Source organism: Anopheles funestus, chromosome 3RL (genome assembly GCF_943734845.2).
Source record: "Anopheles funestus chromosome 3RL, idAnoFuneDA-416_04, whole genome shotgun sequence".
In the NCBI taxonomy this organism is placed as follows: Eukaryota; Metazoa; Arthropoda; class Insecta; order Diptera; family Culicidae; genus Anopheles; species Anopheles funestus.
Window position 1 is genome coordinate 32,663,523 of NC_064599.1, and position 26,031 is coordinate 32,689,553.

Here is a 26,031-nt window from a genome sequence, read left to right on the forward strand (position 1 = left end):
TCTATTCTCTATAGAGAAGAAGTACATCAATCGTTAAATTATATTACAATTCCTGCTCCTTTATTTGAATTAACACCCTCCAGCCACCTAAAATCAAACCCAAACTAATGGTCCTGCCTGGTGCATCACTAGCCGAAACGTCAGGTTGTCAGATTTAACCAATTCTAGAAACGTCGAATCTTCATTTTCCTCCGATCCGGAGTAGAACCGCAATAGAAAGGAAATAGCAACGCAGAGACTAAATTTGGACAGCACTGCTTATTTGGTGCAATCCGACTGATCTTTCCTTACCGTGGTTAAGCAAACTTTGCCAGCTTTCATTGCAATTTTGTGTGAAGTTTAGCCTGTGCAAAGCGAACGTAAATTATCAAGCAAGAAAGATGTCGGAAAGCGACTGGGACACGGTGACCGTATTGCGCAAAAAAGCACCGAAAGCGGCCACATTAAAGACTGAATCTGCCATCAATAAGGCACGTCGTCAGGGAATACCGGTTGAAACCACACAGAAATGTAAGTTCGCACCGGCGATAGAAGGGTTTTGCATCTGGACGGTTCTGTGGCAACAGTGTGCAACGAGATAGAGGGATGTCGTCCTTCATGCGAGTAAAAACAAAACAACAACAACAATGCACTTTTGCCAGGGTGTACTAGCGTTTTCCGGCCGTTGTTAAGCAACATAAATGCATGCTTTGTGAAAATGACACGCTATACTACGCGGAAGAAAGCAATATGACGCAATGTTTATTTAAATTTCAATTATTATCTGTGCCATGTGCTTGTCATTCCATATTTCTTCTCGCCGGCTTCTTTGCTAACGGTGTGTGTGTGTGTATGTTTTCTTTATTTTTAATTTTCAGTCAACGCTGGAACCAACAAACAGCATGTCGCGGCTAAAAATACAGCCAAACTGGATCGCGAAACGGATGAACTGCGTCACAAAACGGTTGCACCGTCCGTGGCCAAGCTAATCATGCAGGGCCGACAGGCAAAGGGACTGAGCCAGAAGGATCTCGCTACGGTAGGAAATGGTAGGAGTTGGAAGTTTGGATGATTAATTGTTTCCATTATTTTGGCCGCTTACAGCAAATTTGTGAAAAGCCACAAATCGTTAACGACTATGAGGCGGGCCGCGGCATTCCAAACAATCTGATACTCGGCAAAATCGAGCGTGTCATCGGCATAAAGCTGCGTGGCAAAGATATCGGCACACCGTTGATGCCTCCCGGTAAGAAGTGAGATGTCGGGAGGCAGTAACACATTGCTCGTCCGCGCGTGGTTCTTCTCAATGCACATGTACAGCATGAATACGGCGGGGAGGTCACATTTATTAATTGTAATGTTTAAGAACCGTGTAGTGGAGCCACCACAACTTCGCGACAAGGTACTGCAGGGAAAGGCCGATCAGGTGGACGGTCACGTCAGTCGATAACTTACGGTGTGTGTGAGAGAGAGAACAAGTCCTGTACGATAGCACCACCGGTACCGTATGGCGCATCATTCGAAAATAATACTTAATACCGCAGCATACTGGTTCCGCGCACCGCTCCTTCATGTTTGGAAGGTGGTAAGAGAAAACGCATTCTGTTTCCTTACACATAAAAAAAAAGGAATTAACTTATATTTAAAGCGGCAATTTTGAAGTAGTCTGCACAATGATAAACTTGCCTTGCGGTGGTGTGTATGTGTGTCGCGTTACACTAATACTGGATGTTACAACTTTTCCACATTTAAATGCAAGCTAAATTTAATTGGTACAAATTTCAGCAGTTCAGCCAAATGTGTATTTTTTTTTCTAGAATAAAACTTCATTCGGTGTTTTGTTAATTGAGTAAATTACTCACGATTTGAATGTAGACTACGGAAGCAATTTTAAGGCAATGCTGCTGTGCTAAGTAACGGCTTGTAGTCAGTAAGTGGATTCCGTTTTTTTTAGTTTGTTTGCTTCGTTTTGAAATATAATGTGCGCATTACTCTCTTCTTCCAATATTAAAAGATAGCTTATTGTTTCAATTGTTAAGAAAGAATTTCCATGACCGCATCATCATCTTACATGGATTTTACATGTTTATTAATCCAAAAATAAATGAAAAACCCCTTCATTGACACTCCTGAGGCAAAGTTTAATCCTTTCGGAGGTGCAATGTTTCTTCCTTGATACCGTCCTTTGTAATAATATTGATGATAACGGAATCGCCGGTATAGATATCGCGCTCCGTAGCCGAAATGAACGTGTCCTTAATGATCGAGACGGCTTTCTCCATTTTGACCGGTTCCGGATCCACGTTCAGCATATTCTTCTGGCCGATTTGATTATCCAACACGGGCTGCAACAGTGGTCCGGCTGATCCTCCAGCGCGGTATGTTGTCATCTCACAGTGTCCGATCGGATCGTAGCTATAAACAACACCTTTTCCGTTCTGATCCAAACCGGCCAGTACGTTCGATACATAGTACGGGAAGAACCGTCGGTTGTACATCAGAATGGACAGCATCTGAGCAACAGCCGGCGTTGACATGCTCTTCTGATGCTGATCCTTGTACATTTGCATCCGCACCTTCACCAGGCTGGTTAGTGCGAGCGTATCGCACCAGCATCCGGTGGATGCCAGAACCGTTTTGTCCGAAAGACGAAACAGTTTGTTCTGCGTGCGTGTGTGAATGGAGTAACCCGAGCTGAGACGTGTATCTGCACCGATGACGGCAAAATCTTCACCGGCAATAGCGACAACGCTCCTGCAATGAACAATCATTCAAGTCATTCTCCGTCCACAGCTAACCTTAACCTAACAATGCACGACTGTTAGTTGATGAGTTGCGCTGTTCTTACCCGCCGTTCGACTCGTAAGGATAAAATTGCACTTTGCGTGCTCCAGGCACCTCGTACTCGGGGAAGTTTTCCATTCCAAGCATGTTTATTGTTAAGAAATTACACGGACTACAAATTATTCGCCGATCTGTTCGGTACTGCACGATCTGTTTCTTCTTTTTCAGTGACTGTGCGAAATAAACAGAAACTGTTTGACGTTTCTTCACGATAGTGATGGGCAATGACGTCCAAAGATCCAACCGCTCCACGTACACGGATAATCGAGAATGCACTAGATTTTGAGCAATCATGCCAATCCATTCACGATTCAAACATTTATGTTTTCTCCTCATTTTAGCTATTTATTTTGGTGAATTTGTATTACTTTTAGCTGGTTTTTATATAATAAGATACACTTTAGCTTTCTTTCAGCAAAGTTGTTTACGCACAGACAAACGTTCAACCGGACAATTTAAACCAAAAAAGGATTTGCTTTTGGACGGCTGTTTTTGACGTTTTGTTTGTTGTGAAAAACCGGCTGATTACGACAAAAGTAGAAATTTTTATCGGTGGATAGGTGCAGATTAATTTGCACACACAAAAAAAAGCATTTTAACAAGCATATTTATTTCAGTTTACGTAATGGCAACGTTCCGTTTGGGTGCAATCGCTTCAATTGCAACGAGGATACCTCATCAAAATGTGGCAAAACTGCAGCGAATAAACCTCGTCCGTCGATTGGCTACTGGAGGAGCAGCACCGAAAAAACCTACCAGCACACTGGGGCTGGCGCTAAAAGGCATGGCAGTCGGTGCATTGGTGGGCACCGGATGGTCCGGCTACAGTTACTTCAAAGGTGGTCCTACCGACCATATGCTGCATGAGCATGTAGGACCGAAGGTGCTAGATAAGATGCCAGATGTAAAAATAATGCGAAAAGTAGTCAATCCGAAGGACGATTCCGGGTTGGATTTGGTGCTGTTCCAGTTTCAAACGTGTCCCTTCTGTTGTAAGGTAACGGATATTGAAAATATTCTGCTTAACATAAATGCATAACAAACATTGATTCGATTTTCTCATACAGGTTCGAGCCTTTCTCGATCACAGCGGCCTCTCGTACTCGGTGGTTGAGGTTGATGCAGTGCTACGCCAGGACATACGCTGGTCGGACAGTAAAAAGGTTCCGATTTTGCTAGCCAAAACGAAAACCGGCAAATACGTCCAACTAACCGACTCGAGCATGATCGTGTCGTCGATTTCCAGCTTCCTCCGAGACAAAAAGCAAGACATTGGCGAACTGGCGAAATATTATCCTTCGATATCGTACGAAAACGATGCCGGCCGGAAAGTGTTCGATATCATGAACAAATATTTCCTGATGTTCCAAGAAAAGAAGGTTGACAATCGTTCGAAGGAAGAACAAGAGTGAGTATTGCGAGTATTGGATTTGCGTTGCGTTGGTGTTTATGCTCATAAACATTATTTTTTAACTTAGGGAGGAACGTAAATGGCGTGCATGGGCGGACGATCATCTGGTACATTTGATTTCTCCCAATGTGTACCGCACGAAGGACGAGGCACTGGAAACGTTCGAGTGGTTTTCCGATGTGGGCGAATGGAACGTACACTTCCCGAAATGGGAACGGGATTTAATGGTTTACGTCGGTGCATTCGCAATGTGGGGTATCAGCAAACGGTTGAAGAAACGGCACCAGCTCAGTGACGATGTACGAACGCACATATACGATGCGTGCGATCGATGGATCGGTGAAATCGAAAAGAAGAAAACCACATTTCACGGAGGCTCGCAGCCGAATCTGGCAGATTTGGCAGTGTTTGGTGTACTGAACAGCATGGAAGGCTGTCAGGCTTTTAAGGACTGTTTGGAAAACTCCAAAATTGGTCCATGGTTTTATGCAGTAAAGGAGCAGGTGCTTAGAAATCGGGGCAATGCGTTGTAAAAGTAATTGTTCTATTTGTTTTTAAATTATGGTTATTATGCAAATAAAAATAGGCACAAAAATGCTAAACACAAATTCCAATTGTTTATTATTAAAAATTGTGAATCATTTATCTACAATTATTTAACAAATTTGACTGCAAATCGAAAGAAATATATGTACTACTGCTTAATGTTGCAAAGTTATTTTCTAATTGACGTTAAACAGATTCTGAGGCGCGATAACGTTCATTTCATGTTCCCCTTCTCAAACGGAAGTATGCTAGACGCATACAAAATCACCCGTGCCATGAGGAAGATTACATTTCAGTGTGCCAATCATGTTTTGTAATGCATTACTAACACCACCGTACATGGGCTAAAGATAAACCTGTTCCCAACAGGAAGGACGGAAGAAAACGCAACCGAAAAAAGTAAACAACATTTTTTGTTTGTATGATCACTTGTGATCATCAAATTTTTAAAACACATGTTCAGATACGTTAACGGGAGAGTTGCCCAAAACACGTTCTCTCATTTATGCTACGGTTCACCCTTTGTCTCTCGCGTTTTGCTCTTTTTATTTTGCTCTCTTTATCGCTCTTTTCACTACTTCTCTAGTAAATAGTAAAAAAGGATGGAAAAATACTACCTTTTTAAATTATTATCAATGAAGAATACAATCAAAATAAATTTAAATAGTTTTCAAAAAATAAACTTTTATAACTTCACTAAACTTAGACTGTCGATCAATAATAAGACACTGAACACGATTTTTATCGTAAAAGATCTATTTCATACAACTTTTAAAATTATTTTTCACTACTACAGGATCATTCTCAATGATCACGATCATAAATGATCGTAAAATAAAGAGACAGAGAGTCAAATGAGCAACCCGGAGCAACCCGAAGAAGCGATAAAGCGGCATTCAGTCGTCTCTTGCCCGAGAACGTCTTGTAGCGAGCGGCGCTGGACTGGTTCTTTAGGGTCGCCGCCAGGAAGAAAGATTCAGAAACGCGCGAACGATCGAACCGAGCAGACGGGAAGGAACTGGTTCTCCCGTCCCGGTCCCGGTAAGACAGCCTGGGAAACATATAAAAAAAGTGAAACTCAGAACCAAGAATCCGACGGAGACAGGAAGTGTGGAGTGTGGTCTGATAAGCTCCAAGTCTTTCATTGTAGTGCGCGAGATAAGACACTTGGTTTGGTGAAGTGTGTCGTGTAGTTAAAACGAGGTAATGATCATACAATTAATGTGTGATGTATGTAAAACATCGTGTGCTTAGTATATTATAGGATAAGATTATACAAAAAAATGGGTGTTAAAAACGTATTCTTTGGGAATGGGGAAGCCCTTGGCACGAGTTTTCGAAAGTGAAATAAAGTTTTACGTGGAAGTTATTAAGTTTTCCTTATTTGAATACTTATCAAAAGTTTGTGAAAAATGTATGGAAAAGTGTTCAGCTTAACAGAGTCAAATATAGATTGTGCAACCTGTAAAAACGGCATATCGCTCGGAATGCAAAATTTTTGTACAAAGAAAAAGAAACAGAGAAAACGAGTGGAAAGAACGTGCACCACGAAATTAGTGTTGGTTGGTTAAAAAGGTTGCGATAATTTGAGAAATAGCACACACAAAAAAAAAACGTGGCTGAAAGACGAAACCCCCGTACAAAGTGCAGCGTCGTGAAGAAACTGAAATGGCTGAAGAAAGGCATACAAAAAAAAATAAAAATCCATGAGTAAAAGCACCAGCCCACAGCAGCAGCATCCTAGCATGTGGTGCATCGAAACGCCTTGCAACCGCAACGTCCAACTGAGCCACCCCTTGAGCATTTAAGTCCCTCAAAGCATCGGTCGTAGGAAAGAAAGAAACGAGAAGTCGGCAAAGATAATGACCTGCCCCGGTTTGGTTTCTTTTCGGGTTGCTATTCTTCCCGTGGGTTGGTGTCGTCTTCGTACCAGTTGTTTGAAGAAGCACCCAACGCCATTAATCTTGCCAGTGTGTCGATCGTGTGCTGGGTTCAGGGTGTATGGTGTGTGTGTGTTTTTTTTTATTTTGTTCATTCCTCTTTTGCTGTTCTCATAGCTGTTCCATAGAAATGGAAATGAAAACATCGACATGCCGGTGGAAGCATAAAACCGGACAAATCGAACGTGGAAAAGCGGTTTGTATGGTAAAGAAGCAGCAGAAGATTACCGACAATCTGTGCTCAATGAATGAATAGCGAGTAGGAGTAAAGTTTCGAAGATTCGAAGATCGTTCACAAAGAATGTGGAAAGATTAAAAAATAACACACAAAAACCACGCAACGAAGAAACGAGACAGGGAATAACCTTTCCGTAGCCTTTCAGGAAACGCGCGTTTGACGATCGTTTGTCTATGCGCGTATGTACGATCATCTCGGTAAACGTGCGTTCTTAAGCATTTTTCGTTTTGTTGACCGTTTGTGTGTCGGTTTCGAAATGTGTGTTCTCCCCCGAAATGGACGGCTACGCTAGAGCTTACATTACATCTCCATGTGTTTCAATACCAGATGGAACCGGGCGTGTATAATTTTAGAACTTTATGTTGCATATGTTTTTGACTCGGGTTGCTCTTGTGGCAGACGCGTGTTTTGGGATGAAATCATGCACCGAACTGTTCGACGTAATGCATTCACCGTCTACCGAGACGTGATCATTTCCTTGCGCATCGTATCCATGTTCCAGTGAGTTTGTTTATTTACCAAACTGTTTGTTCAGATATACTGTGTGGTGTGCCACTACTGGGCATATAAATAGTTGACCACGATTGCGTTAGATCATCGCACGATCACGATGCGATAGTAAGAAGCGTAACGGAAATTGGTAAAAATCAATAAACTGAGCTTGTGGTGGTGGGAATGCAGCAAATATTTCATGTTAAAATAATATTTAAATAATATTCCAGGGTGTAAATAATAATCTGAACTCAAAAAATATATTTCTTTACTTAAAAGAAACAAACTTAAATTTTAATCGCTTTCTTCTTACTAGCGTTGTCTCGTCCATCTTGGAGTTGGTGTGATAACCCATAGTCCGGATTAGGATGGGTGAAATCACATCACTCACCCCGATCGCCCTCCTTATGGTACTAACCCTAGGAGTGGTACGATCGGAACTTACGCCACCGTACTTCAATCTTGCTGAGGGACGAAAAATTTCCGCTACCGCCACGTGTGGCGTTGATACCGATGGACCCGAACTGTACTGTAAACTCGTTGGTGCTAATACGGAAAATGATCACCAGAATCAATACTCCGTCATTCAGGGACAGGTAAGTTTTGGCACGTTTTTCGTAGCTAATAGTTTGTGATTTATTATATCACACATATCATTCATTATGTGATTATAAACTTTCTCCTCTACAGGTCTGTGATGTTTGTGATCCTTCCGATCCGGACAAAAGACACCCGCCCGAGTATGCGATCGATGGTACGCAAAACTGGTGGCAGAGTCCTCCACTGTCGCGTGGTATGAAGTACAACGAAGTTAACCTTACGATCGATTTCGGACAGGTAAGAAAACTCAGCTACTGGTAAAGAACGCTTCACCAACGACGATGACCATCTGGTGACAAAATGATCTAATCCTCATACACCAACAGCCGCCGGAAGATGACATAATCTCGGCCGTTTGCAAACACATCTGTTTGCTTGTGAACTTCCAATGTAAACTTTACCATGGTCGGTTGGTTTTGCAGTACGATGTGGTGTGGTTTTGGACACACATGCATATAGCACGATATACGGCCTGGTCCCATGTGGGTTGGCATTAAATGAACGGAAACTATATTCAACCAGTCGGGCCGGAAAACAACCAGCCACACATCCCGTCTTGATAAGGGACGGTTTGGACGGTTTGAATCTGTTTCGTACGATAACTCGGTTGAACTCTTGTTCTCTTTCATTTCGCTGATAAGCGTACACTATTCTTGGCGCGTATGCTAAGCTTCTATGCTGGTGGCTGATGTGTGACTGCATCATAGCTTTCTTATCAATTTAGAACGGTTCCTTCACTTCCTTAGTTACATGAAAAGACGTTCCAATGTTTCTAGCTGGTTAATTGAAGTATTTCTCAATCGAAATCTGTTTCACAAGATGGCGGAATTCTTGTGAAGATTAGTGATTTAGAGTAGCATATTGAAGTAGAAGAAATCCTTTTATTTCTTTTTCGGTTTTATTAGTAGAAAGATTGATTTAAAAGTTTCGTTTTAAGCATTGTTAAATAGAATGAAAATAGATGGTTCCAGAACTATCAACTATTGTGATAAATGTCAATTCAAATATGCTTTAATCTTGAAATCCAACCTATGAATTTCTCTACAAATTATCTGCGATCGAGAGCAAAAATGAAAAAGTGCTCTATTACGATAATCCAAAACTAGAAAAAAGATCATATGATCATTTGGGATATGCAACATCATCTGTACGTCTAAATTGTTATTATATATATTTGGTGGGATCAACTGGGCGTTGTTTATTATGAGCTACTGAATTCTATGAAATCAATCAATATTAAGTAGCTCAATACGATCAGACAAGATCTGTTTGCTCCATAAGTTTGGTGAATGATCCTTTCGAGATTAGCTTGGTTAGGTCCATGACTCCTTTAATGCCCCAGAGGTACTTGTGGTTTAGCGAAGAAGCCAGAGTTCTACATAGAGCTCTAGCTAGATCAGCGATGTTCCAAAACAGGCGACTTTTAATTGATATTTATGGTGTTGCACGTGCACTAACCGTAGATTGTGCCGTAATCTTTTCATTTCCGTTTGAATGCAGCAGCTTTAGCTATGCGTGCATATTTGCGAAGAACAGTTTAATGGTGTGTTGGCTATTTAGCGTCTATTTAAACACAGCAAGACACTTGATGAGCGTAACGTAAACTTGACATTGTAGCACAATTACTTGGCGGTGGTTGCAATTGGCCATTGTTATTGTTATTAGTATAGTCCAAGCAAACAGTTCACCCCACATAAAGCAGATTCCCTAGAACTAGTGCAAAAATGCATCAACGTCTCGTGATCGCGTACCCTTACGTCAGCATTAATTACGCCTGGTGTTTGGTTGCATTCTGTAATGTGAGCAATGAACTTAGGATTTTTGGTCTTTTTTTATCGCTAAGCAATACCCGATCGACAGCGGACACACACATAATAATACTTAGAATGAATGAAATTTAAAGATGGTGTTTTTGTCTGTTGCTTCTGATAGGAATTCCACGTGGCTTATCTGTTCATTCGGATGGGTAATTCGCCTCGTCCGGGATTGTGGTCGCTTGAGAAATCGAGCGATTATGGCAAGACCTGGACCCCGTGGCAACATTTCTCCGACTCTCCCACCGACTGCGTAACATACTTCGGTGCGGGCAGTTTGAAACCGCTGCAAAACGATGATGACGTTATCTGTACAATGGATCACTCGAAGATCGTGCCGCTCGAGGGTGGTGAGGTAGGTGAATTGGAAACTCTTTTGGAAGAGATTATTTTCTTTTGTTTTGCATTCTAAACATTGCGTTTCCTTTGTAGATTCCTATTCGTTTGCTCAACAACCGGCCATCGGCGAACAACTACTTTAACTCGTCAACGCTGCAGGAGTGGAGCAGAGCGACGAACGTGCGTATCCGTTTGCTGCGCACGAAGAATTTGCTCGGCCATCTGATGTCCGTTGCCAGGCAAGATCCTACAGTTACGAGACGGGTTAGTTGCTTTCACTCTCTTTAAACTGGCGTATTATTTTAATACCGTTTCTTTCGTTTAGTACTTCTACTCGATCAAGGATATCTCGATCGGTGGTCGATGTGTGTGCAATGGACACGCCAATACTTGTAACGTGCAAGATCCACGATCGCAAATGCGCATACTAGCCTGCCAGTGTCAGCATAACACGTGCGGTATCCAGTGTGCCGAGTGTTGTCCCGGATTTGAGCAGAAGAAATGGCGCCAGAACACCAATGCAAGACCATTCCAGTGTGAACGTAAGTGTGTACGGGGGAAGTTCTTTGTACGTTTTTGCATAATTCTAATACGCTTGCTCAATTTCCGCAGCGTGTAACTGTCATGGACATTCGGACGAGTGTACCTACTCAGAGGAGATCGACGAAAAGGGACTGTCGTTGGACATTCATGGAAACTACGAAGGTGGCGGTGTGTGCCAAAATTGTCAGCATAACACGAAAGGCATCAACTGTAACCAGTGTCAGGATAAGTACTATCGCCCGTACGGGAGATACTGGAACGAAACGGACGTTTGTCAGCGTAAGTAACTGGTGACTAGTAGATACAAATGGCATTGATTTAATCTTGAACCTGTACACAATTACAGCATGCGACTGTAATCACTTTTACTCCACCGGTAACTGTGAGGAGGAAACTGGTCGCTGTGAATGCCGGGCCGAGTTTGAACCACCGCTGTGCGATGCGTGTTCCTATGGTCATTTTGGATATCCCAACTGTCGTCAGTGCGAGTGTAATTTGAATGGTACGGTTGGGTACTACTGTGAGGCAGTTGATGGTACCTGTCCATGCAAGCACAACTTTGATGGACCACATTGCAAACAGTGTGCAAAGGAATACTATGGATTCCCGGACTGTGATCGTAAGTAGGAATGCTGAAAGTTTATGAAAATAATGGTAATTAATGGGTTTCGAATTCCATGGTATCGATAGCTTGCGATTGTAACATGCACGGATCGGTTGACCGTGTCTGTGACGAGGGCAGTGGTCAGTGTCAGTGCAGACCGAACTTTGCCGGTCGGCTTTGCGATACTTGCAAGGATGGTTTCTACAGATATCCTGATTGTACCTGTAAGTATGCGGAAAGGGGAATGTGCACTTGTGCAGCAGTTTGGTAAATGTTCTGCTTTATCCATAATCTGCTTTGCAGACTGCAACTGTGACGTTCGTGGAACTTTGGAACAAGTATGCGACAAGAACTCGGGCACCTGCCTGTGTCGGGAAGGTTACGGAGGACCACGCTGTGATCAATGTATTCCCGGCTATTACAACTATCCGGACTGTGTACCTTGCAACTGTTCCAGTGCTGGTAGTACTTCTACGGTTTGTGACGTCACTGGACGTTGTTCGTGTTTGGAGAACTTTGGCGGACGACAGTGTACGGCATGTTTAGCCGGATACTATCAGTATCCGGAATGTTTATCCTGCAACTGTGACTCGTACGGTTCGCTAGCAAAATCCTGTACCAACGATGGACAATGCCAGTGTAAGGATAACTTCGATGGAAAGACGTGCCAGCAGTGCAAGGAAGGGTTCTACAACTTCCCAGCCTGTGAGGAATGCAACTGTGATCCGGCCGGTGTGATAGCACGATTTGCTGGATGTGGTTCGGTACCGGCAGGGGAGCTGTGTCAATGTAAGGAACGTGTGCATGGCAGAATCTGTGACAAATGTCGCCCGTTGTACTGGAATCTCACCGCTACCAATCCGCACGGTTGTCAGGATTGTGAGTGCTTCATTGATGGTACGATCGGTGCGTTGGATACTTGCGATACGAAGACGGGCCAGTGTGCGTGTAAGCCTTCGGTGAAGGGACGCCAGTGTGCCGAATGTAAGGATGGAACGTTTGATCTGTTCGGAGCGAACTTGTTCGGTTGCAAGGATTGTGGGTGCGATATTGGTGGTGCGGCGGACAATGTGTGCAACAAGGAAACGGGACATTGTCGCTGTCATCCACGAGTATCCGGACGAACGTGTTCGTACCCATTAACGACGCACTATTACCCAACGCTCTACCAGTACCAGTTTGAGTACGAAGATGGATACACTCAGTCGGGTGCACAGGTTCGTTACCAGTTCCATGAGGATATTTTCCCTGGATTTAGTAGCCGTGGATACGCCGTTATGTCCTCGCTGCAGAACGAGGTTATAAACGAGGTCAGTGTACTGAAATCGTCAGTATATCGGTTGGTAATACGGTACAAAAACCCGAACCCGGACAATGTCGTCGCTACGATTCTGATTACACCGGACAATCCAACGGAGGTGGAGCAGAAAACGAAAGTTTTGTTCAAGCCAACCGAAAATCCGGAGTTTGTGACGGTGTCTGACGCTAGGGGAGAAGTTCCTTCACCGGTTGTGTTGGACCCGGGAAGCTATACCATTAGCATCAAGACGGACAAGACGGTGTTTCTCGATTACTTTGTGCTGCTTCCGGCTGCGTACTATGAAGCTTCCATACTGACGCGCAAAATTGAAAACCCATGCGAGTTTGACGAAATGGATCTTTGCCGCCATTATCAATATCCGAGTGTAGCACCGTTCAACCCACAAAGGGAATCGTTTATTATCGAGGATGGTCAAAGCTACAAACCGGTGGAACATTTCAAAGAGTACCAGCATTTGGATAAGGTACGGGAGCAGGAAATGCCGATTCTAACGGATTCGCAACCGGAATTGTACTACCCGATGGAGGTGCCACATGCAGGCCGTTACGTGCTGGTCGTTGACTACGTTACTAATCGCAACAATCCGGAAGTGGCTATTCTGCAGGTGAACCTTGTCGGTGATATTGATCAGGACGGTTCGGCAACTGCTTACCCGTGCACGTATACCACCGTCTGTCGGCAGCCAGTGATCGATAGGGAGTCTCGGGAAAAGATCTTCTTCCTCGATCCGAATAATCAGAAACCGATTCAGGTGAAGAGTGTCGACGCATCTGGTTCGATCGCGATCAAATCAGTCACCGCCATTCCGTACGAAGACTGGTCGGCGGATTACATTCGTCCGAACTCGGTGTGCGTAATGCAGGGTGGCAATTGTGTACAGACCAGCTACCGTACAGCGCCCGATTCGAAGAAAATTGAGTTCGAAACGGAAAATGAGTATCTCATCGCGGAGGATGTACCGAAGCAACTGTACGACAACAGTACCAAGCTGATACTGCTTGATCAGAACCAAACGGAATTAACCATCGATGCAAAGATCCAGCATCCGAATCGTTACGTGCTGATCGTGAAGTTCTTCCAACCCGACCATCCTTCGTTCAATGTGCAGTATCGCATCCAAGCTACGCGCCAAAACTATGACGGACGATTGGAAGTGCGGCATTGTCCAGCGAACAGCGGATGCCGGGAGGTACTGAAGCAGGACAATGGAAACATTGAGTTCGACCTGGAGGACAACATCGAGCTGACGATTCTGGGCGATGGCACTAAACGGGTGTGGGTTGACTACGTTCTGCTGGTACCGGCTGAGCAATTCCATAATGTTTTGCTCCAGGAGGAAACGTTCGATCAGACGAATGAGTTCATTCAGCAGTGTGGACAGGATCATTTCTACATTCAGACGAATTCTTCGGATTTCTGTAAGAAGGCCGTATTTTCACTCACCGCGGACTACAACAGTGGAGCTTTGCCGTGCAACTGTGACTACTCAGGATCGACGAGCTTCGAGTGTGAACCGTTCGGAGGTCAGTGCCAGTGCAAGGCACACATTATTGGACGGAAGTGTGAAGCTTGCAAGACAGGCTACTATGGATTCCCGGATTGTAAACCCTGCAACTGTCCATCGACCGCGCAATGTCACAAGGACACCGGCGAGTGTGTCTGTCCCGATCGTGTGACGGGTGAAAAGTGCGATCAGTGTGTACCGTACACGTTTGGGTTCGATCAGATCATCGGATGCGAAGAATGTAACTGTAATCCGCTGGGTGTGGCTTACAACAACTTGCAGTGTGACATGGACAGCGGTATGTGCGAGTGTAAGTCGAACGTGGTCGGTCGGAAGTGTGATCGGTGCCAGTATGGATTCTTCAACTTCCCGTACTGCGAACCGTGTCACTGTGACATCCGCGGCACAACGTTCGAAATCTGCGATCAAACGGACGAGAGCTGTTTCTGTAAGAAGAACGTGCAGGGACGCGAATGCAGTACGTGCGTTGATGGAACGTACAATCTACAGGCAAGCAATCCGGACGGTTGCACCAAATGCTTCTGCTTCGGACATACTAGCCGTTGCCAGACAGCGTTTTTGCGTCCGTTCAACGTCAGCATGATGAAGCAGGTGACGGTGAACACGATCCGTCTGTCGGGTGGCAAGATCACAATCGCACCATGGATCCTCACGCATGAGATTATGCTGAACGAGACGTCTGCCGAGGTTTCGCTGAGTACTTTTGATAATCGTGACCCATCGGCCGGAATGGTTTACTTCGGCATGTTGGACCATCTGTTCGATCTGAACAATCATCTTTCGGCGTATGGCGGGTTCCTGACGTACAAGATCCACTTTACGAATGGTTTGTTTGGAAGCGCACTGATTGGGGCGGACGTAATACTCGAGGGCAAACAGTTGGAGGTGATGCACCAAAGCTATCGGCAACCATCGTCCCATCAACTGTTCAGTGGTAGCGTGGAGATTGTTGAGAGCAACTTCCAAACAGCGGCTGGAGGTCCTGTAAGTCGTGAACAGTTTATGATGCTGCTGCGCGATCTGAAGAACATCTACATCCGGGCATCCTACTGGGAGAACGGTCTGGTGACGGTTGTCTCCGACGTTAGCTTAACCATGGCACACGACGATCTGGAACATCCGCATCTGTATCGTGAGCTGGCGGTGGAAAACTGTGACTGCCCACCGGGGTATGTTGGACGATCGTGCGAAGATTGTGCACCGGGCTATTACCGCGATCCGAATGGTCCCCACTTGGGTTACTGTATTCCGTGTGAGTGCAATGGACATGCGGCTACTTGCGATTGTAACACTGGTATTTGTCATGACTGTCAGCATTACACCACCGGTGATCACTGCGATCAGTGCATTGAAGGATACTACGGCAATGCTACACGTGGTACGCCGAATGATTGTATGATTTGCGCTTGCCCGTTACCGGTTGAGTCGAACAATTTTGCCACGTCTTGCGAAGTTTCCGAGGATGGTTATGAGATACATTGTGCCTGCAAACCAGGATACCATGGGGAAAAATGTCAGAGCTGCGCTCCGGGCTACTATGGTCAACCTCAGGTCGAGGGTGAATTCTGTAAAAAGTGCGATTGTTCAGGAAATATCAACGCAGAGGAACCGGGAGCTTGCGATTCTGTATCGGGCGAATGTTTGCTTTGTTTGAACAACACGTACGGAAGAGCGTGCAATTTGTGTGCCCCTGGATTCTACGGTGATGCTGTACAGCTGAAAGATTGCCAGAGCTGTATCTGCGACAAGATCGGTATGGAGTACTGTGACAACTTTGTAGGAACGTGCAACTGTATGCCGAATGTGATCGGAGAGAAATGCGATCGATGCGATGATGATCACTATGGGTTCGAATCGGGACTTGGATGTACGCCATGCGATTGTGGCATTGCTTCGAACAGCTCGCAGTGTGATGATAATACTGGCAAGTGTGCCTGCAAACCTGGAGTGACGGGACGTCAGTGTGATCGCTGTGAGCCGGGCTATTGGAACTACTCCGAGGAAGGTTGTGTACCGTGCTCTTGCAACACTGACTACTCGAGAGGATTGGGCTGCAATGCGTTAACAGGCCAGTGCGAATGTTTGTCCGGTGTTGTCGGTGAAAAGTGTGACTCCTGTCCATATCGGTGGGTGCTTATACCGGACACAGGCTGCCAGGAGTGTGACGTATGCCACCATGCATTGCTGGATGTAACCGATGGATTGAAGCGCGATATCGATCCCGTGCTAGGGGACATTAAGACGATCGCGGACGATTACTACACGTCGCAGAAGCTGAAATACTTTGACGATATGGTCGATCGGCTGGAACCGAAGGTGCGCAGCTTGGATCCGCACGGTGTTAATTTGAATCCGTCGAAGCAAAAGGTCGAAACGCTCGAGATGGAGGTGAAAAATTTGGACCGCCGCATTCAGTATGCAGATGAGAACGCGAAAGATATTTCCACCAATAGCCAAAATCTGCTGGCGGCTGCGTCCAACGTTTTGGATGATTGTCGTTTGGTACACATCAACACGAAGAACACGATCGATGAGGTGTTGATGTTGGCGGAAAATCTTGACTCATCGGAGATTACCAAGCTGGACCAAGCGTATGCCGAAGCGAAAAACTATCTGGACAACATCAAGCAATACTCGACAACGCCGGAGTCGCTCAACTCGCAGCTGGAAAATGCAACCATGTTGCTGAAAGTCGTCGAAGCATTTGGCGAACCGGTGCAGATGCAACATGAAAAGCTAGCCAAGCTGATGCACGACATTGGGGAGTTCGATGTGAAGCTGGAAGACCTCTACACCTGGAGCTTGAAGATAGAGAAGGAAAGCACCATTACGTCGAAGTTAAACAACAAAAATAAAGGGTCAGTCAACACTAAGTTCGATACGGTAACGGCACACGCAAAAGAAGCTACTGAGAATACCGAAAACAGTAAAGGGCTGCTGGCTAATTCGTCCAACATCATGAAGGACATCGACATTACGCACGTCGAGTTGGCAAATGTGAACAAAGGGCTTACCGATCTTGACAACGATGTGGACAAACAGCTACCGGTTGCGTTTGCGGAGTATCAGGATCTGAGTCCTCTTATCGCACGAGCATATGAACACGCGAATGAACTGAAGATGGAAGCCGAGAGCTTGTCGGACAAATATTCGGGCGTTTCGGCTAACTCGGAGACGGCACTGCAGGCAGCAACGGCTCACTCGAAGATTGTGGACGCGGTAAAGGAAGCCGCCGATAATATTCGAAACGCCACACTCACGGCGCAGAAGGCAACGGCGCAGACAGAGGGCATTGATAATCGGGCCGCCGAATCGGATGCTGCTTCTCGCGAGTTGCTCAGTGATGCTCAGCGTATGTTTACCACCCTCCAGATGGACCTTGAACCAAAGAGCAAACAATCGATTGATACGGTTGATGGTATTAAGGAGCGAAATGCTCACAGTGACGACATGCTGTACTCCATCAATGCCGCCCTGGATGGTATTCCGGAGGAATCGCATACGGATGATTGGGAAACGGCACGTGATCAGGCTATCGAAGCGCAGGCCAAATCACAAAATTCGCTTAAGATACTGGATCCGATGATATCCGATCTTTCCAAGAGTGTGTACATGGCAGAGCAATTGCCGAAAGAGGTAGACAACACGAAAAAGGACATTAAGCAGGCAACTGCACAGATCGAACGCCTGAAAACGATGATTCCCAACATTCGCCAGCTAGTCGAAAAGCTCGATGCGAAACAGAACCAGGTTGATTCAATCGTCAGCAATATCGGCGATCAGCTTGAATCGTTGAAGCGTCAAATTAGAGAGGCAAGATCGATTGCTAACACGATCAAGGTCGGTATGCAATTCCACCCCAACACAACAGTGGAGCTGAAACCACCGCAAAGTCTGTCCCAGATGGCAACGAACTCCAACGTGTCCGTGTTCTTCCGCACCGACAAACCGGAAGGTTTCCTGCTCTATCTTGGCAACGAGGTGAAGCCGGACGCGAAGAAGAGCTCGCGCGATGACTACATGGCACTGGAGATCGAGAATGGTTACCCGGTACTGTCGATCGATCTAGGTAATGATCCAGAAAAGGTAATCAGTCCAAAGTATGTGGCTGATGATAAGTGGTACCAGGCGATCGTTGAGCGTACTGGAAACAACGTGAAGCTGATCATTCGTGAAGAACTGGACAACGGTACGGATGTGTTCCATACGAAGGAGCAGGTACTTCCGGGAGCGTACAACGTGTTCAATGTGGATCAGAACAGCAAGTTGTTCATTGGGGGCTACCCACCGGAGTACAATATGCCGCAGGATGTGAAATCGAGCGAGTTTGATGGTCGTATCGAGCAGCTACAGATTGGCGGTGAGCACGTAGGTCTGTGGAACTTCATCGACGCACAGAACGTGTACGGATCGCCTGAGCGGGAGTCACTGCGCAACGAGGAGAACCCATCGACTGGATTCCGGTTTAGTGGTAATGGATATGTAGCTATCGATGCCAAGCCGTACACATTCAAGCAGCAGTCCCAGTTGCAGTTCCAGTTCAAGGCACCACCGGAGACACGGGACGGTTTGCTGTTCTATGCGGGCAAAAACAAACACTTCATTTCGGTGGAGATGCGCAACGGTGCGGTAGTGTTCCAGTTCAAGCTTGGTCAGCATGCCCAGGCAGTCACGATGGGATCGAACAATGCGTTCAATGACGATAAGTGGCACAAAATTTCCGTGGAACGCGATGGCAACATTGGTAAGCTGACGGTGGACGATCGTGAAGTGTTCCAGCAGACCGGTTCGGCAGAGCATCAGCAGTTGCACATTTCCGAAGCGCTCTACTTCGGCGGTTATCATAGCCGGGTTAGCCACTCCGAGGTTACGTCGAAGGGCTTCGATGGTTGCATTGACGACGTCTACATTTTGGGCAACAAGGTGGACTTGAGCATCAATCTGAAGGCACTCGATGTGCGTCCGGGTTGTCCGATGAAGTTCTCGCCGCTCGTGTCTTTCCCACCGCGTCAGTTCGGTTACGTTAACCAGCCTGGTGTCGCATCGGTAAACAATCTGCAGGTCAATCTTAAGTTCCGTACCACCCAACCGGACGGAGTGCTGTTCTATACCAGTAACTACGATCAGAGCGGAACGCTGGGGCTGGCTCTGCGAAATGGAGTACTCGTGCTGAGTAGCTCCGGATCGGAAGTTACCACCGACTATCAGACGTACAATGATGGTGAGTGGCACGCCGTAACGGCTAGCCATGAGCAATACCGGTTAACGCTGATGGTGGACGATCAAGATTCCAACAACGTTCTCTCTCAACCGCTACCGCTGTATATCGAAAATGGTGATATCTACTTCGGTGGATTGCCAAAGAATTTTGTCACAATGCACGGTGCGATCGCATCTACCGCTTACTTTATGGGATGCATTAGCGACGTTACGGTGAACGGACAGATTGTCAACTTCGCTACGCTTAGCGACAAGAAGTCGGCCGTACTGGATCAGTGCTCGAAGGAACTGTTTGCTGCTGGTGATGTGCCGCTTTACTATCCGAATGATGGCAAGGATCCGGAGGTGTTTGTAGCCAGTCGAGTCGAGACGGATAACGAGCAATCGGGCAGAACTGACGGTGATGAAGAGAAGGATCCACGAACACCGGATAAGGGTTGGAAAACAGTTCCTCCTATTCCGAAGCAACCGTCACATGATGTTATCCCAACGACCACCACTACAACAACCACGACAACCACCACTACAACCATGCGCCCAAGGCCAACACAGCCGGATGAGCCACCGCCAGTATGTAAGCTGCCCGTCACACCGGAACAGGATGTCGATTTCGATCATGGTTATCGGTTCGGCACGGGTCAGTTTAGCCACATCGAGTTCAGCGAAGTACCGCTCAAGAGCAAACGGCAGTACGAATTTTCGTTCAACTTCAAGACGGACTTTTCGGAGGGTGTTCTGTTTTACGTGGCTGACTCGCGACATACGGACTATGTTGCGCTTCATTTGCGCGACGGTAAGCTGGTCCATTCGTTTAACTGTGGTTCGGGATCGGCCAACATGACATCCGAACGAAGGTACGATGATAACGAGTGGCATACGGTGAGCTTCGCAAGACAGAATAATAATGGTAGGCTGATAGTTGATCTGGAGGACATATCGATGGGTGAATCTAAGGGTAATACTCGCACCATGGCACTGCAGGCACCGATGTTTGTTGGTGGCGTCAGTGCAGACAATTACGAGGAGGTAGCGCTTAATCTTAAGGTGAGTATTTACATAATATGTGTTAAGATAAGGCTGAAAAAAGACGCTAAAGCTTGAATTCCTTTTTTTTCACAGGTGGACAAAAATGTGCTGGAACGTAATCAATTCGTTGGTTGCATCAACAAGCTCGCTGTAAACGATAATCCGTTGGCCGCACCTTCCAACATAACCCGCACGATTCCCTGCTCCAGCCAGATCGAAACGGGTACGTTCTTTGGCAGTGGTGGCGGATTTGTGAAGCTGTACGAAAAGTTCAAGGTTGGCAACGAGCTGACCGTTAGTATGGACATACGGCCGCGTGCATCAAGCGGTCTGCTAATGTCCGTACACGGCCGTAAGGCGTACTTTGTGCTGGAGATGATCAACGGCACGATCAGCCTGACGGTGAACAATGGCGACGATCCGTACACGGCCACCTACACGCCACTGCCGGAAGAGAATCTCTGCGATGGCCAATGGCGCACGGTTTCCGCTATCAAATCACAGTACGTGATCACCATTAAGGTGAATGATGTGAGCTCGAATCCTGCCATCGGTGATGCGCGATCTCCATCAACCGACACCACCCGACCGCTCTTCCTTGGCGGACATCCTCATTTACAGAGGGTTAGTAGATTTTTGTGTAGGAGTGAACCAAATAGAAAAAAATCTAACATTTTGTATTGCTTTTCTACAGATTCGAGGATTTGTTGCGCGTGCACCGTTCCAGGGATGTATACGCAATGTGAAGGTTCGCAATACCGTCGAACAGATTACACCAAAGATGACGGTCGGCAATGTGCAGGCAGGCGTTTGCCCAACAATTTAAAGCAGAGTCTCCACTCCAGACGATCAGCATCTTCCACGGATAAACGACCATTTGAATGACGAATTTGGACAGACGATTTTCGGACTGCGTTTGAATGAGATATGAAGGAACGGCTGATAACGAAAATGCTGCGAATATTAAGGACTTCTTCGAATTGGATAAATCTTACTAATTGATGACATTACAACTTTTCTTTTCCTATTTTTCAAATTCCTATCTAGTTTATGATTAAACTATCCTCCCAGTTGTACAGGGTTTTTCTATTCAGTTTAGACTAGCCGCACACTTTTTCCTGCTCGGCGCATTTGATTTTTAGTTAGCAGTATGTGCTTTTACCTACCCGAGTCAAAAATCAAGTGCGCAGAACAGGAAAAAGTGTGCGGCTAGTCTAAACTGAATACAAAAACTCTGTAATACATCCCTAATGCAGATGTGACAGAATATGTAACTTCACTACACTTTTTCCCGGAATGATTAATATAGTTAACCGAAACCAGTGCCATTAAGTGTTCACACACAGACAAAACAGTGTTTCATAAGAAACGGAATACAAAACTGAACTAGTGTAACTTTCCCAGTTTCAATAAATTTCCCCAACTTGAGCAAAGTATATTTTTCTTCCTTTTTTGCTTACATGATGACTATGAATACAACTTGTTAATATGTTGTTAGAATTAGTTTAATCGTCGGACATTATGAAGACATGTACTATACAAAATTTTACTATAAGTCAAGTCCCGTAGGATGCCAGGACATAAGGGACATCTAGCGACCCCTAACATGGAGAACAGGCATTGGTTGTCCCCCTCCGCTCAATTTTAGCATGTAACTCAACTTCCGAAGGGGTTGGCTTTCCTCGTATACTCAAGTTTAGATATTGCTGTATGGATATGCGGTATTGCTACAAACACTGATAACAGAACAACACATGGAATGGATGATATACATATCTCACACTGATACGTCTGGTAGTCCTCTACGGGTTCGAGGCCTGGACTATGCTAACGGAGGACGCCAATGCTCTCGCCATTTTCGAACGGCGGATGCTTAGGACTACCTCTGGCGGTGTGTGCGAGCAGGGCGTGAGGAGAATGAATACGAGCTAGCTGAGTTGTTTGGTAGTTCAGATATCCTGACGGTTGTTAAAGCCGGAAGGATACGAAGGTTGGGGCAAGTGATGAGGATGCCGGACTATGCCCCACCAGGAAGGTGCTCGTCAGCGATCTGTTTGGCACGAGGCGGAGAGGAGCACAGCGAGCTCGTTGGCTGGATCAGGTGGAGTCCGACTTGTTGGAGATCGGATGCAGTCCCGGATGGAAGACTGCAGCCCACAATCGAGTTTCCTGGAAACGGATTAACGACCTGGCCATGTCTTTAAGATGTGGATCACCCTGAGCATGCCAAGATGAAGAACAGGAAGATGGAAAAATATCTAAATCTGCGTGTCTCAAAATAGCTTCGAATGACTACCGGAAACGGTTGAGATTGTCAGAATACTCCAGACTCCATCCTTCAAGAACTATATGCTCAGCAGCAAGGAAGTTACAACATTTGATGGTTAAAAAATCTGTTTAGTGGTAGTAATCGGAATATTTACTAAAGCCATAGACACTATCGAAATTAAAATTCCTAGTTAGAATATCCCAAAGATACGAAGAAAATTTAAATGGAACAGCATTTTGCAGGATGCATTTTGTACTGCAATGGCTTGGTACGTGCAGTCTTTAACCCCTTTCACTGCCAACTTCAGTAGACATGTATAGTTACAGATGTTTTGTTGGTTCCTGTTGAGGGTCTAAATCATATCTCTTTTACTTAAATTTTCAATCTGATCCAACAGTTAATTCTTCACTACAATTACTTCTTAAAGTTATAATTTCCACTGTGTCTAATAGTCAACCCCTGCTACAAGTGGACAGTTTAGATGAGATTCGGTCCACAAAAAAGTCGCTTCGCTTTTACACCATAACGCTGTAAACCAATTCAAAGTTGAACTACATTAAACTAGTAGCATTGCCATACATTGTACTGAAATTATCAAAATGAATTAATAACACTCGTTGCTATCTGGCTAGTAGCAAATGTATCAAATCCAGTACACCACAGGATGGTAGCTGTCCGGGTGCTAAGATGCTATCGAACCAAGTACAGATTTACGTGTTAATCAAACCCGTTTTCTTCAACTTGGCAAGAATACTTTAGAGCGCGCGTCAAAATGAATGGTCATTTGTGTGGCGGTTGAAGTAAAACCAGATAATACAGCCCGAACCGAAGACGAACCAGGAGATGAAATCAGGCCCTAGAGGTACTCGGATTAGACACAGCTCGAGAGGTCGGATCAAGCAAAAAAAAAACACACGTACAGGGAGAGAGACAGGATGAAAGTGAGGTGAGATTTAGTAGTGTTGCATTAAACGGGACGGCAAATGCACTACTGCCAGCGCTATAAAGCATAATAAATAAATCGATTAGATAAAGTCAATTTAAAAAGATTAATGTGCCACCGCAGAATGAATGTTAACGGAGGTACCTTGGGTACCCTGGGCTCTCGTTGCGTATCGGACGTCCTACGCCAAACGCAAAAAGACGCGGGGTTTTGGGTTGGGGCTAGTGGCAAAGCTTTTGTGAAAGCGTCAACAGTGTGTATATATATACCGGAGGCGCGTACGCAAATTATGTGCACACAGCGGGTACGGATACGTAACAAATCTTTGCATTGCAAACGTACGATACGCTATTAAACATTAGTGCGACACGTTTGCACTTGTTTGCCGGACTTGAGACGCACTCCGTACGTCAAGATGCAAATAGTTTAAATTCCACCGTATGATGAAAGTTAGGTAATGATGGTGAATATCCTTTTCATTCGTGCTCGATACGTTTTAAAACGAATCGATAAGAGATACTTTGTTAACAGCATTAAGGCTTTTATGGGTGTTTTAATTATTTTTTTTAGTTGCTAATGACACATGCAGATAAAGAGGTAGAATGTCTGCTGTAATGCATTAGGCTCGATCGTTTTGACTACAAAAGCGTCCAGTTTCGCCAAGTAACGATCAATCCAAAAAGTTGAAAGGAAAGCTGAACCACATCGTACGATCGTACGGCGTAATGAGCCATTCTAATTATTTTTATATTATGAGCAATCGGAATACATACAGTGGATCGTATCCAGCGCTATGCTTAACATTCTGCAAACGAAAAAAACTCTACGCCAGTGACGGCTCGTAGAAAATGGTCACACTGCAAGACCACCCTTTACGTACGGTGGAGTACACTCATAAAGCTTTATCGTGCCCGGCCAGGCTAAAGACGGAGCTACCCGTCGGCGTATTTACCTATTTATTATTATCGTAATTTATGGTGGGCCAATTGAGAAATAGGTGAGCACTGGCTGGAACGTTCGATTCTCGATCGTTTAACGTTTCGGCGTAGGTTGCGAAATGACCAAGGATTTGCCGAGGGAATATACACACGATGTTGATGAAAACTAAAGATGCAACGTTGTTGTCGAATAGCCGGCGGCTCGTTCTCTGGTGGTTCGCTGGTTTCGCAAAGATGAGACATTGACGTACCTTGTTCCGTTGGTCGAGACATTCAAAATTTCTCATACACTCGTGGTTAGTGGGGCAATGTGCAATGTGTTGTTATTAATAGAATGTTGATGTGCATTACCACATTCTAGATTTCAATCAAAAGCACTCGACACTTAACAAATAGCGCTAGCGATTTAAATGAACGATGCGATCCTTGCCGATCGTGGTGTGTTCTCGGTCGGTTCTAACCGATGATGGCATAACTTCTAGCATAGGGCAATAGGAAGAACCTCGCGACGGGTTCGTGAGCGAGAAATGGCAGATCTGGTGCGGGCGACCTATGTTAAACAAGCATTGCTTTTAATTCCAACTCAAGGACTACCGCTTCGCATGTCCACGGTGACCCGTAAGTGCAGCGTAAGAAATGGAGTCATGCTCTATGCAGGCAAGCTACCTTTGATGCAGCTTCATGGAATGTGCAGCTCACTGCACAAAAAAAGCAGCAACGAACCGACTCTGTACCGTGCAAAGTTCCCGCTCTGTGTGTTCCGTTTCGCTCCGGTATGGCCTCCGGGGTTTCGTATGGCGGTATGGTGGTAACATTTGAAGACCATCCGTTACCATCCGTAACAATGCTATACATGGGTTTAGTGAGATGATTTAATAAAATTAATTCCTTCTGCAAAAACGGTTGCCCGTTTGACATTTTTCCCTTTGCAGCTGTAGGGTTCGGGCAACATTTAGTATCCGTCCGCCGGAATGGATGTGTTTGATCGTTCGCGATCGATAAAATGGCGTACGGGCCGCGAGTGTACCAAACCGGGAATCCGATCCAATGTATACGTTTTCATCCTATTGCACCATGTTCAGGCTGCACAGCACTGTTCCCCCCCGGTGGGTTCGATTGGGCACAGCGAACGGGTAAGTGTTGGGTTTTAGGGGCGTAAGTTAAGCAGTAAGGTGCAAATGTAAAGAAAATGAAAATTACCAGCGCAAAATACGACCTTCAGGCCGGGTGCCGGGCGACCCGGGTGAGGGCACACCGGCGTATGGCTCCCCGTGGCCACGCTCGGTACCGGTCCGGTCGCTCTCCAGGCGTAGTAGGAAGTCTCCGAGGAGGCAGATTAGCGTGCATTAGCGTTGTGTTTTTTTTATTATTAGATTACAACTTAATTCTAGCTTTCGTGCAGGTTCGACATTTCGCTACTCTTGTTAAAACTTGCACGC

The 26,031-nt window shown here is 45.5% G+C and overlaps 4 protein-coding genes across 5 annotated transcripts; 3 read left to right on the forward strand and 1 right to left on the reverse strand.

Annotated features, from left to right (window-relative positions):
* The first annotated feature begins 78 nt into the window (after nt 1-78).
* On the forward strand, nt 79-1,992 carry LOC125771030 (endothelial differentiation-related factor 1 homolog). The gene is made up of 3 exons (XM_049441213.1): nt 79-510; nt 858-1,018; nt 1,084-1,992. Exons 1-3 carry the CDS (start codon nt 381-383, stop codon nt 1,234-1,236), a joined length of 444 nt encoding a protein of 147 aa, XP_049297170.1. The 5' UTR covers nt 79-380; the 3' UTR covers nt 1,237-1,992.
* An 18-nt stretch (nt 1,993-2,010) lies between these two features.
* Nucleotides 2,011-3,043, reverse strand: LOC125770988 (proteasome subunit beta type-1). The gene is made up of 2 exons (XM_049441156.1): nt 2,828-3,043; nt 2,011-2,733 (listed from the first exon to the last, which is right to left on the reverse strand). Exons 1-2 carry the CDS (start codon nt 2,908-2,910, stop codon nt 2,121-2,123), a joined length of 696 nt encoding a protein of 231 aa, XP_049297113.1. The 5' UTR covers nt 2,911-3,043; the 3' UTR covers nt 2,011-2,120.
* A 242-nt stretch (nt 3,044-3,285) lies between these two features.
* Nucleotides 3,286-4,842, forward strand: LOC125770977 (prostaglandin E synthase 2). Of its 2 annotated transcripts, XM_049441134.1 has the most exons (4): nt 3,286-3,383; nt 3,441-3,820; nt 3,891-4,231; nt 4,302-4,842. In XM_049441134.1, exons 2-4 carry the CDS (start codon nt 3,449-3,451, stop codon nt 4,765-4,767), a joined length of 1,179 nt encoding a protein of 392 aa, XP_049297091.1. In that variant the 5' UTR covers nt 3,286-3,383; nt 3,441-3,448; the 3' UTR covers nt 4,768-4,842. The 2 variants fall into 2 exon arrangements, with proteins under 2 accessions (XP_049297091.1, XP_049297090.1); XM_049441133.1 differs by having other exon boundaries at nt 3,312-3,820.
* Nucleotides 4,843-5,720: 878 nt separating this feature from the next.
* LOC125770926 (laminin subunit alpha) lies at nt 5,721-21,878 on the forward strand. Its single transcript, XM_049441007.1, has 12 exons — nt 5,721-5,983; nt 7,767-8,046; nt 8,141-8,287; nt 9,983-10,219; nt 10,297-10,467; nt 10,529-10,745; nt 10,816-11,025; nt 11,093-11,365; nt 11,437-11,574; nt 11,654-20,460; nt 20,536-21,066; nt 21,137-21,878. The coding sequence occupies exons 2-12, from the start codon at nt 7,819-7,821 to the stop codon at nt 21,266-21,268; spliced, it is 11,091 nt and encodes a 3,696-aa protein (XP_049296964.1). The 5' UTR covers nt 5,721-5,983; nt 7,767-7,818; the 3' UTR covers nt 21,269-21,878.
* Nucleotides 21,879-26,031: the final 4,153 nt, after the last annotated feature.

What these genes read in the sequence shown, in the direction of transcription:
- LOC125771030 (XM_049441213.1), top strand. Translation starts at nt 381, where the DNA reads ATGTCGGAAAGCGACTGGGACACGGTGACCGTATTGCGCAAAAAAGCA. An exon ending in GGTTGAAACCACACAGAAAT is followed by an intron (nt 511 to 857) that starts GTAAGTTCGCAC and finishes TTTAATTTTCAG; the next exon opens with TCAACGCTGGAACCAACAAA. An exon ending in GCCAGAAGGATCTCGCTACG is followed by an intron (nt 1,019 to 1,083) that starts GTAGGAAATGGT and finishes GGCCGCTTACAG; the next exon opens with CAAATTTGTGAAAAGCCACA.
- LOC125770988 (XM_049441156.1), bottom strand. Translation starts at nt 2,910, where the DNA reads ATGCTTGGAATGGAAAACTTCCCCGAGTACGAGGTGCCTGGAGCACGC. An exon ending in CCTTACGAGTCGAACGGCGG is followed by an intron (nt 2,734 to 2,827) that starts GTAAGAACAGCG and finishes TGTTCATTGCAG; the next exon opens with GAGCGTTGTCGCTATTGCCG.
- LOC125770977 (XM_049441134.1), top strand. Translation starts at nt 3,449, where the DNA reads ATGGCAACGTTCCGTTTGGGTGCAATCGCTTCAATTGCAACGAGGATA. An exon ending in CGTGTCCCTTCTGTTGTAAG is followed by an intron (nt 3,821 to 3,890) that starts GTAACGGATATT and finishes TTTCTCATACAG; the next exon opens with GTTCGAGCCTTTCTCGATCA. An exon ending in CGTTCGAAGGAAGAACAAGA is followed by an intron (nt 4,232 to 4,301) that starts GTGAGTATTGCG and finishes TTTTTAACTTAG; the next exon opens with GGAGGAACGTAAATGGCGTG.
- LOC125770926 (XM_049441007.1), top strand. Translation starts at nt 7,819, where the DNA reads ATGGGTGAAATCACATCACTCACCCCGATCGCCCTCCTTATGGTACTA. An exon ending in ACTCCGTCATTCAGGGACAG is followed by an intron (nt 8,047 to 8,140) that starts GTAAGTTTTGGC and finishes TCTCCTCTACAG; the next exon opens with GTCTGTGATGTTTGTGATCC. An exon ending in TGCCGCTCGAGGGTGGTGAG is followed by an intron (nt 10,220 to 10,296) that starts GTAGGTGAATTG and finishes TTTCCTTTGTAG; the next exon opens with ATTCCTATTCGTTTGCTCAA.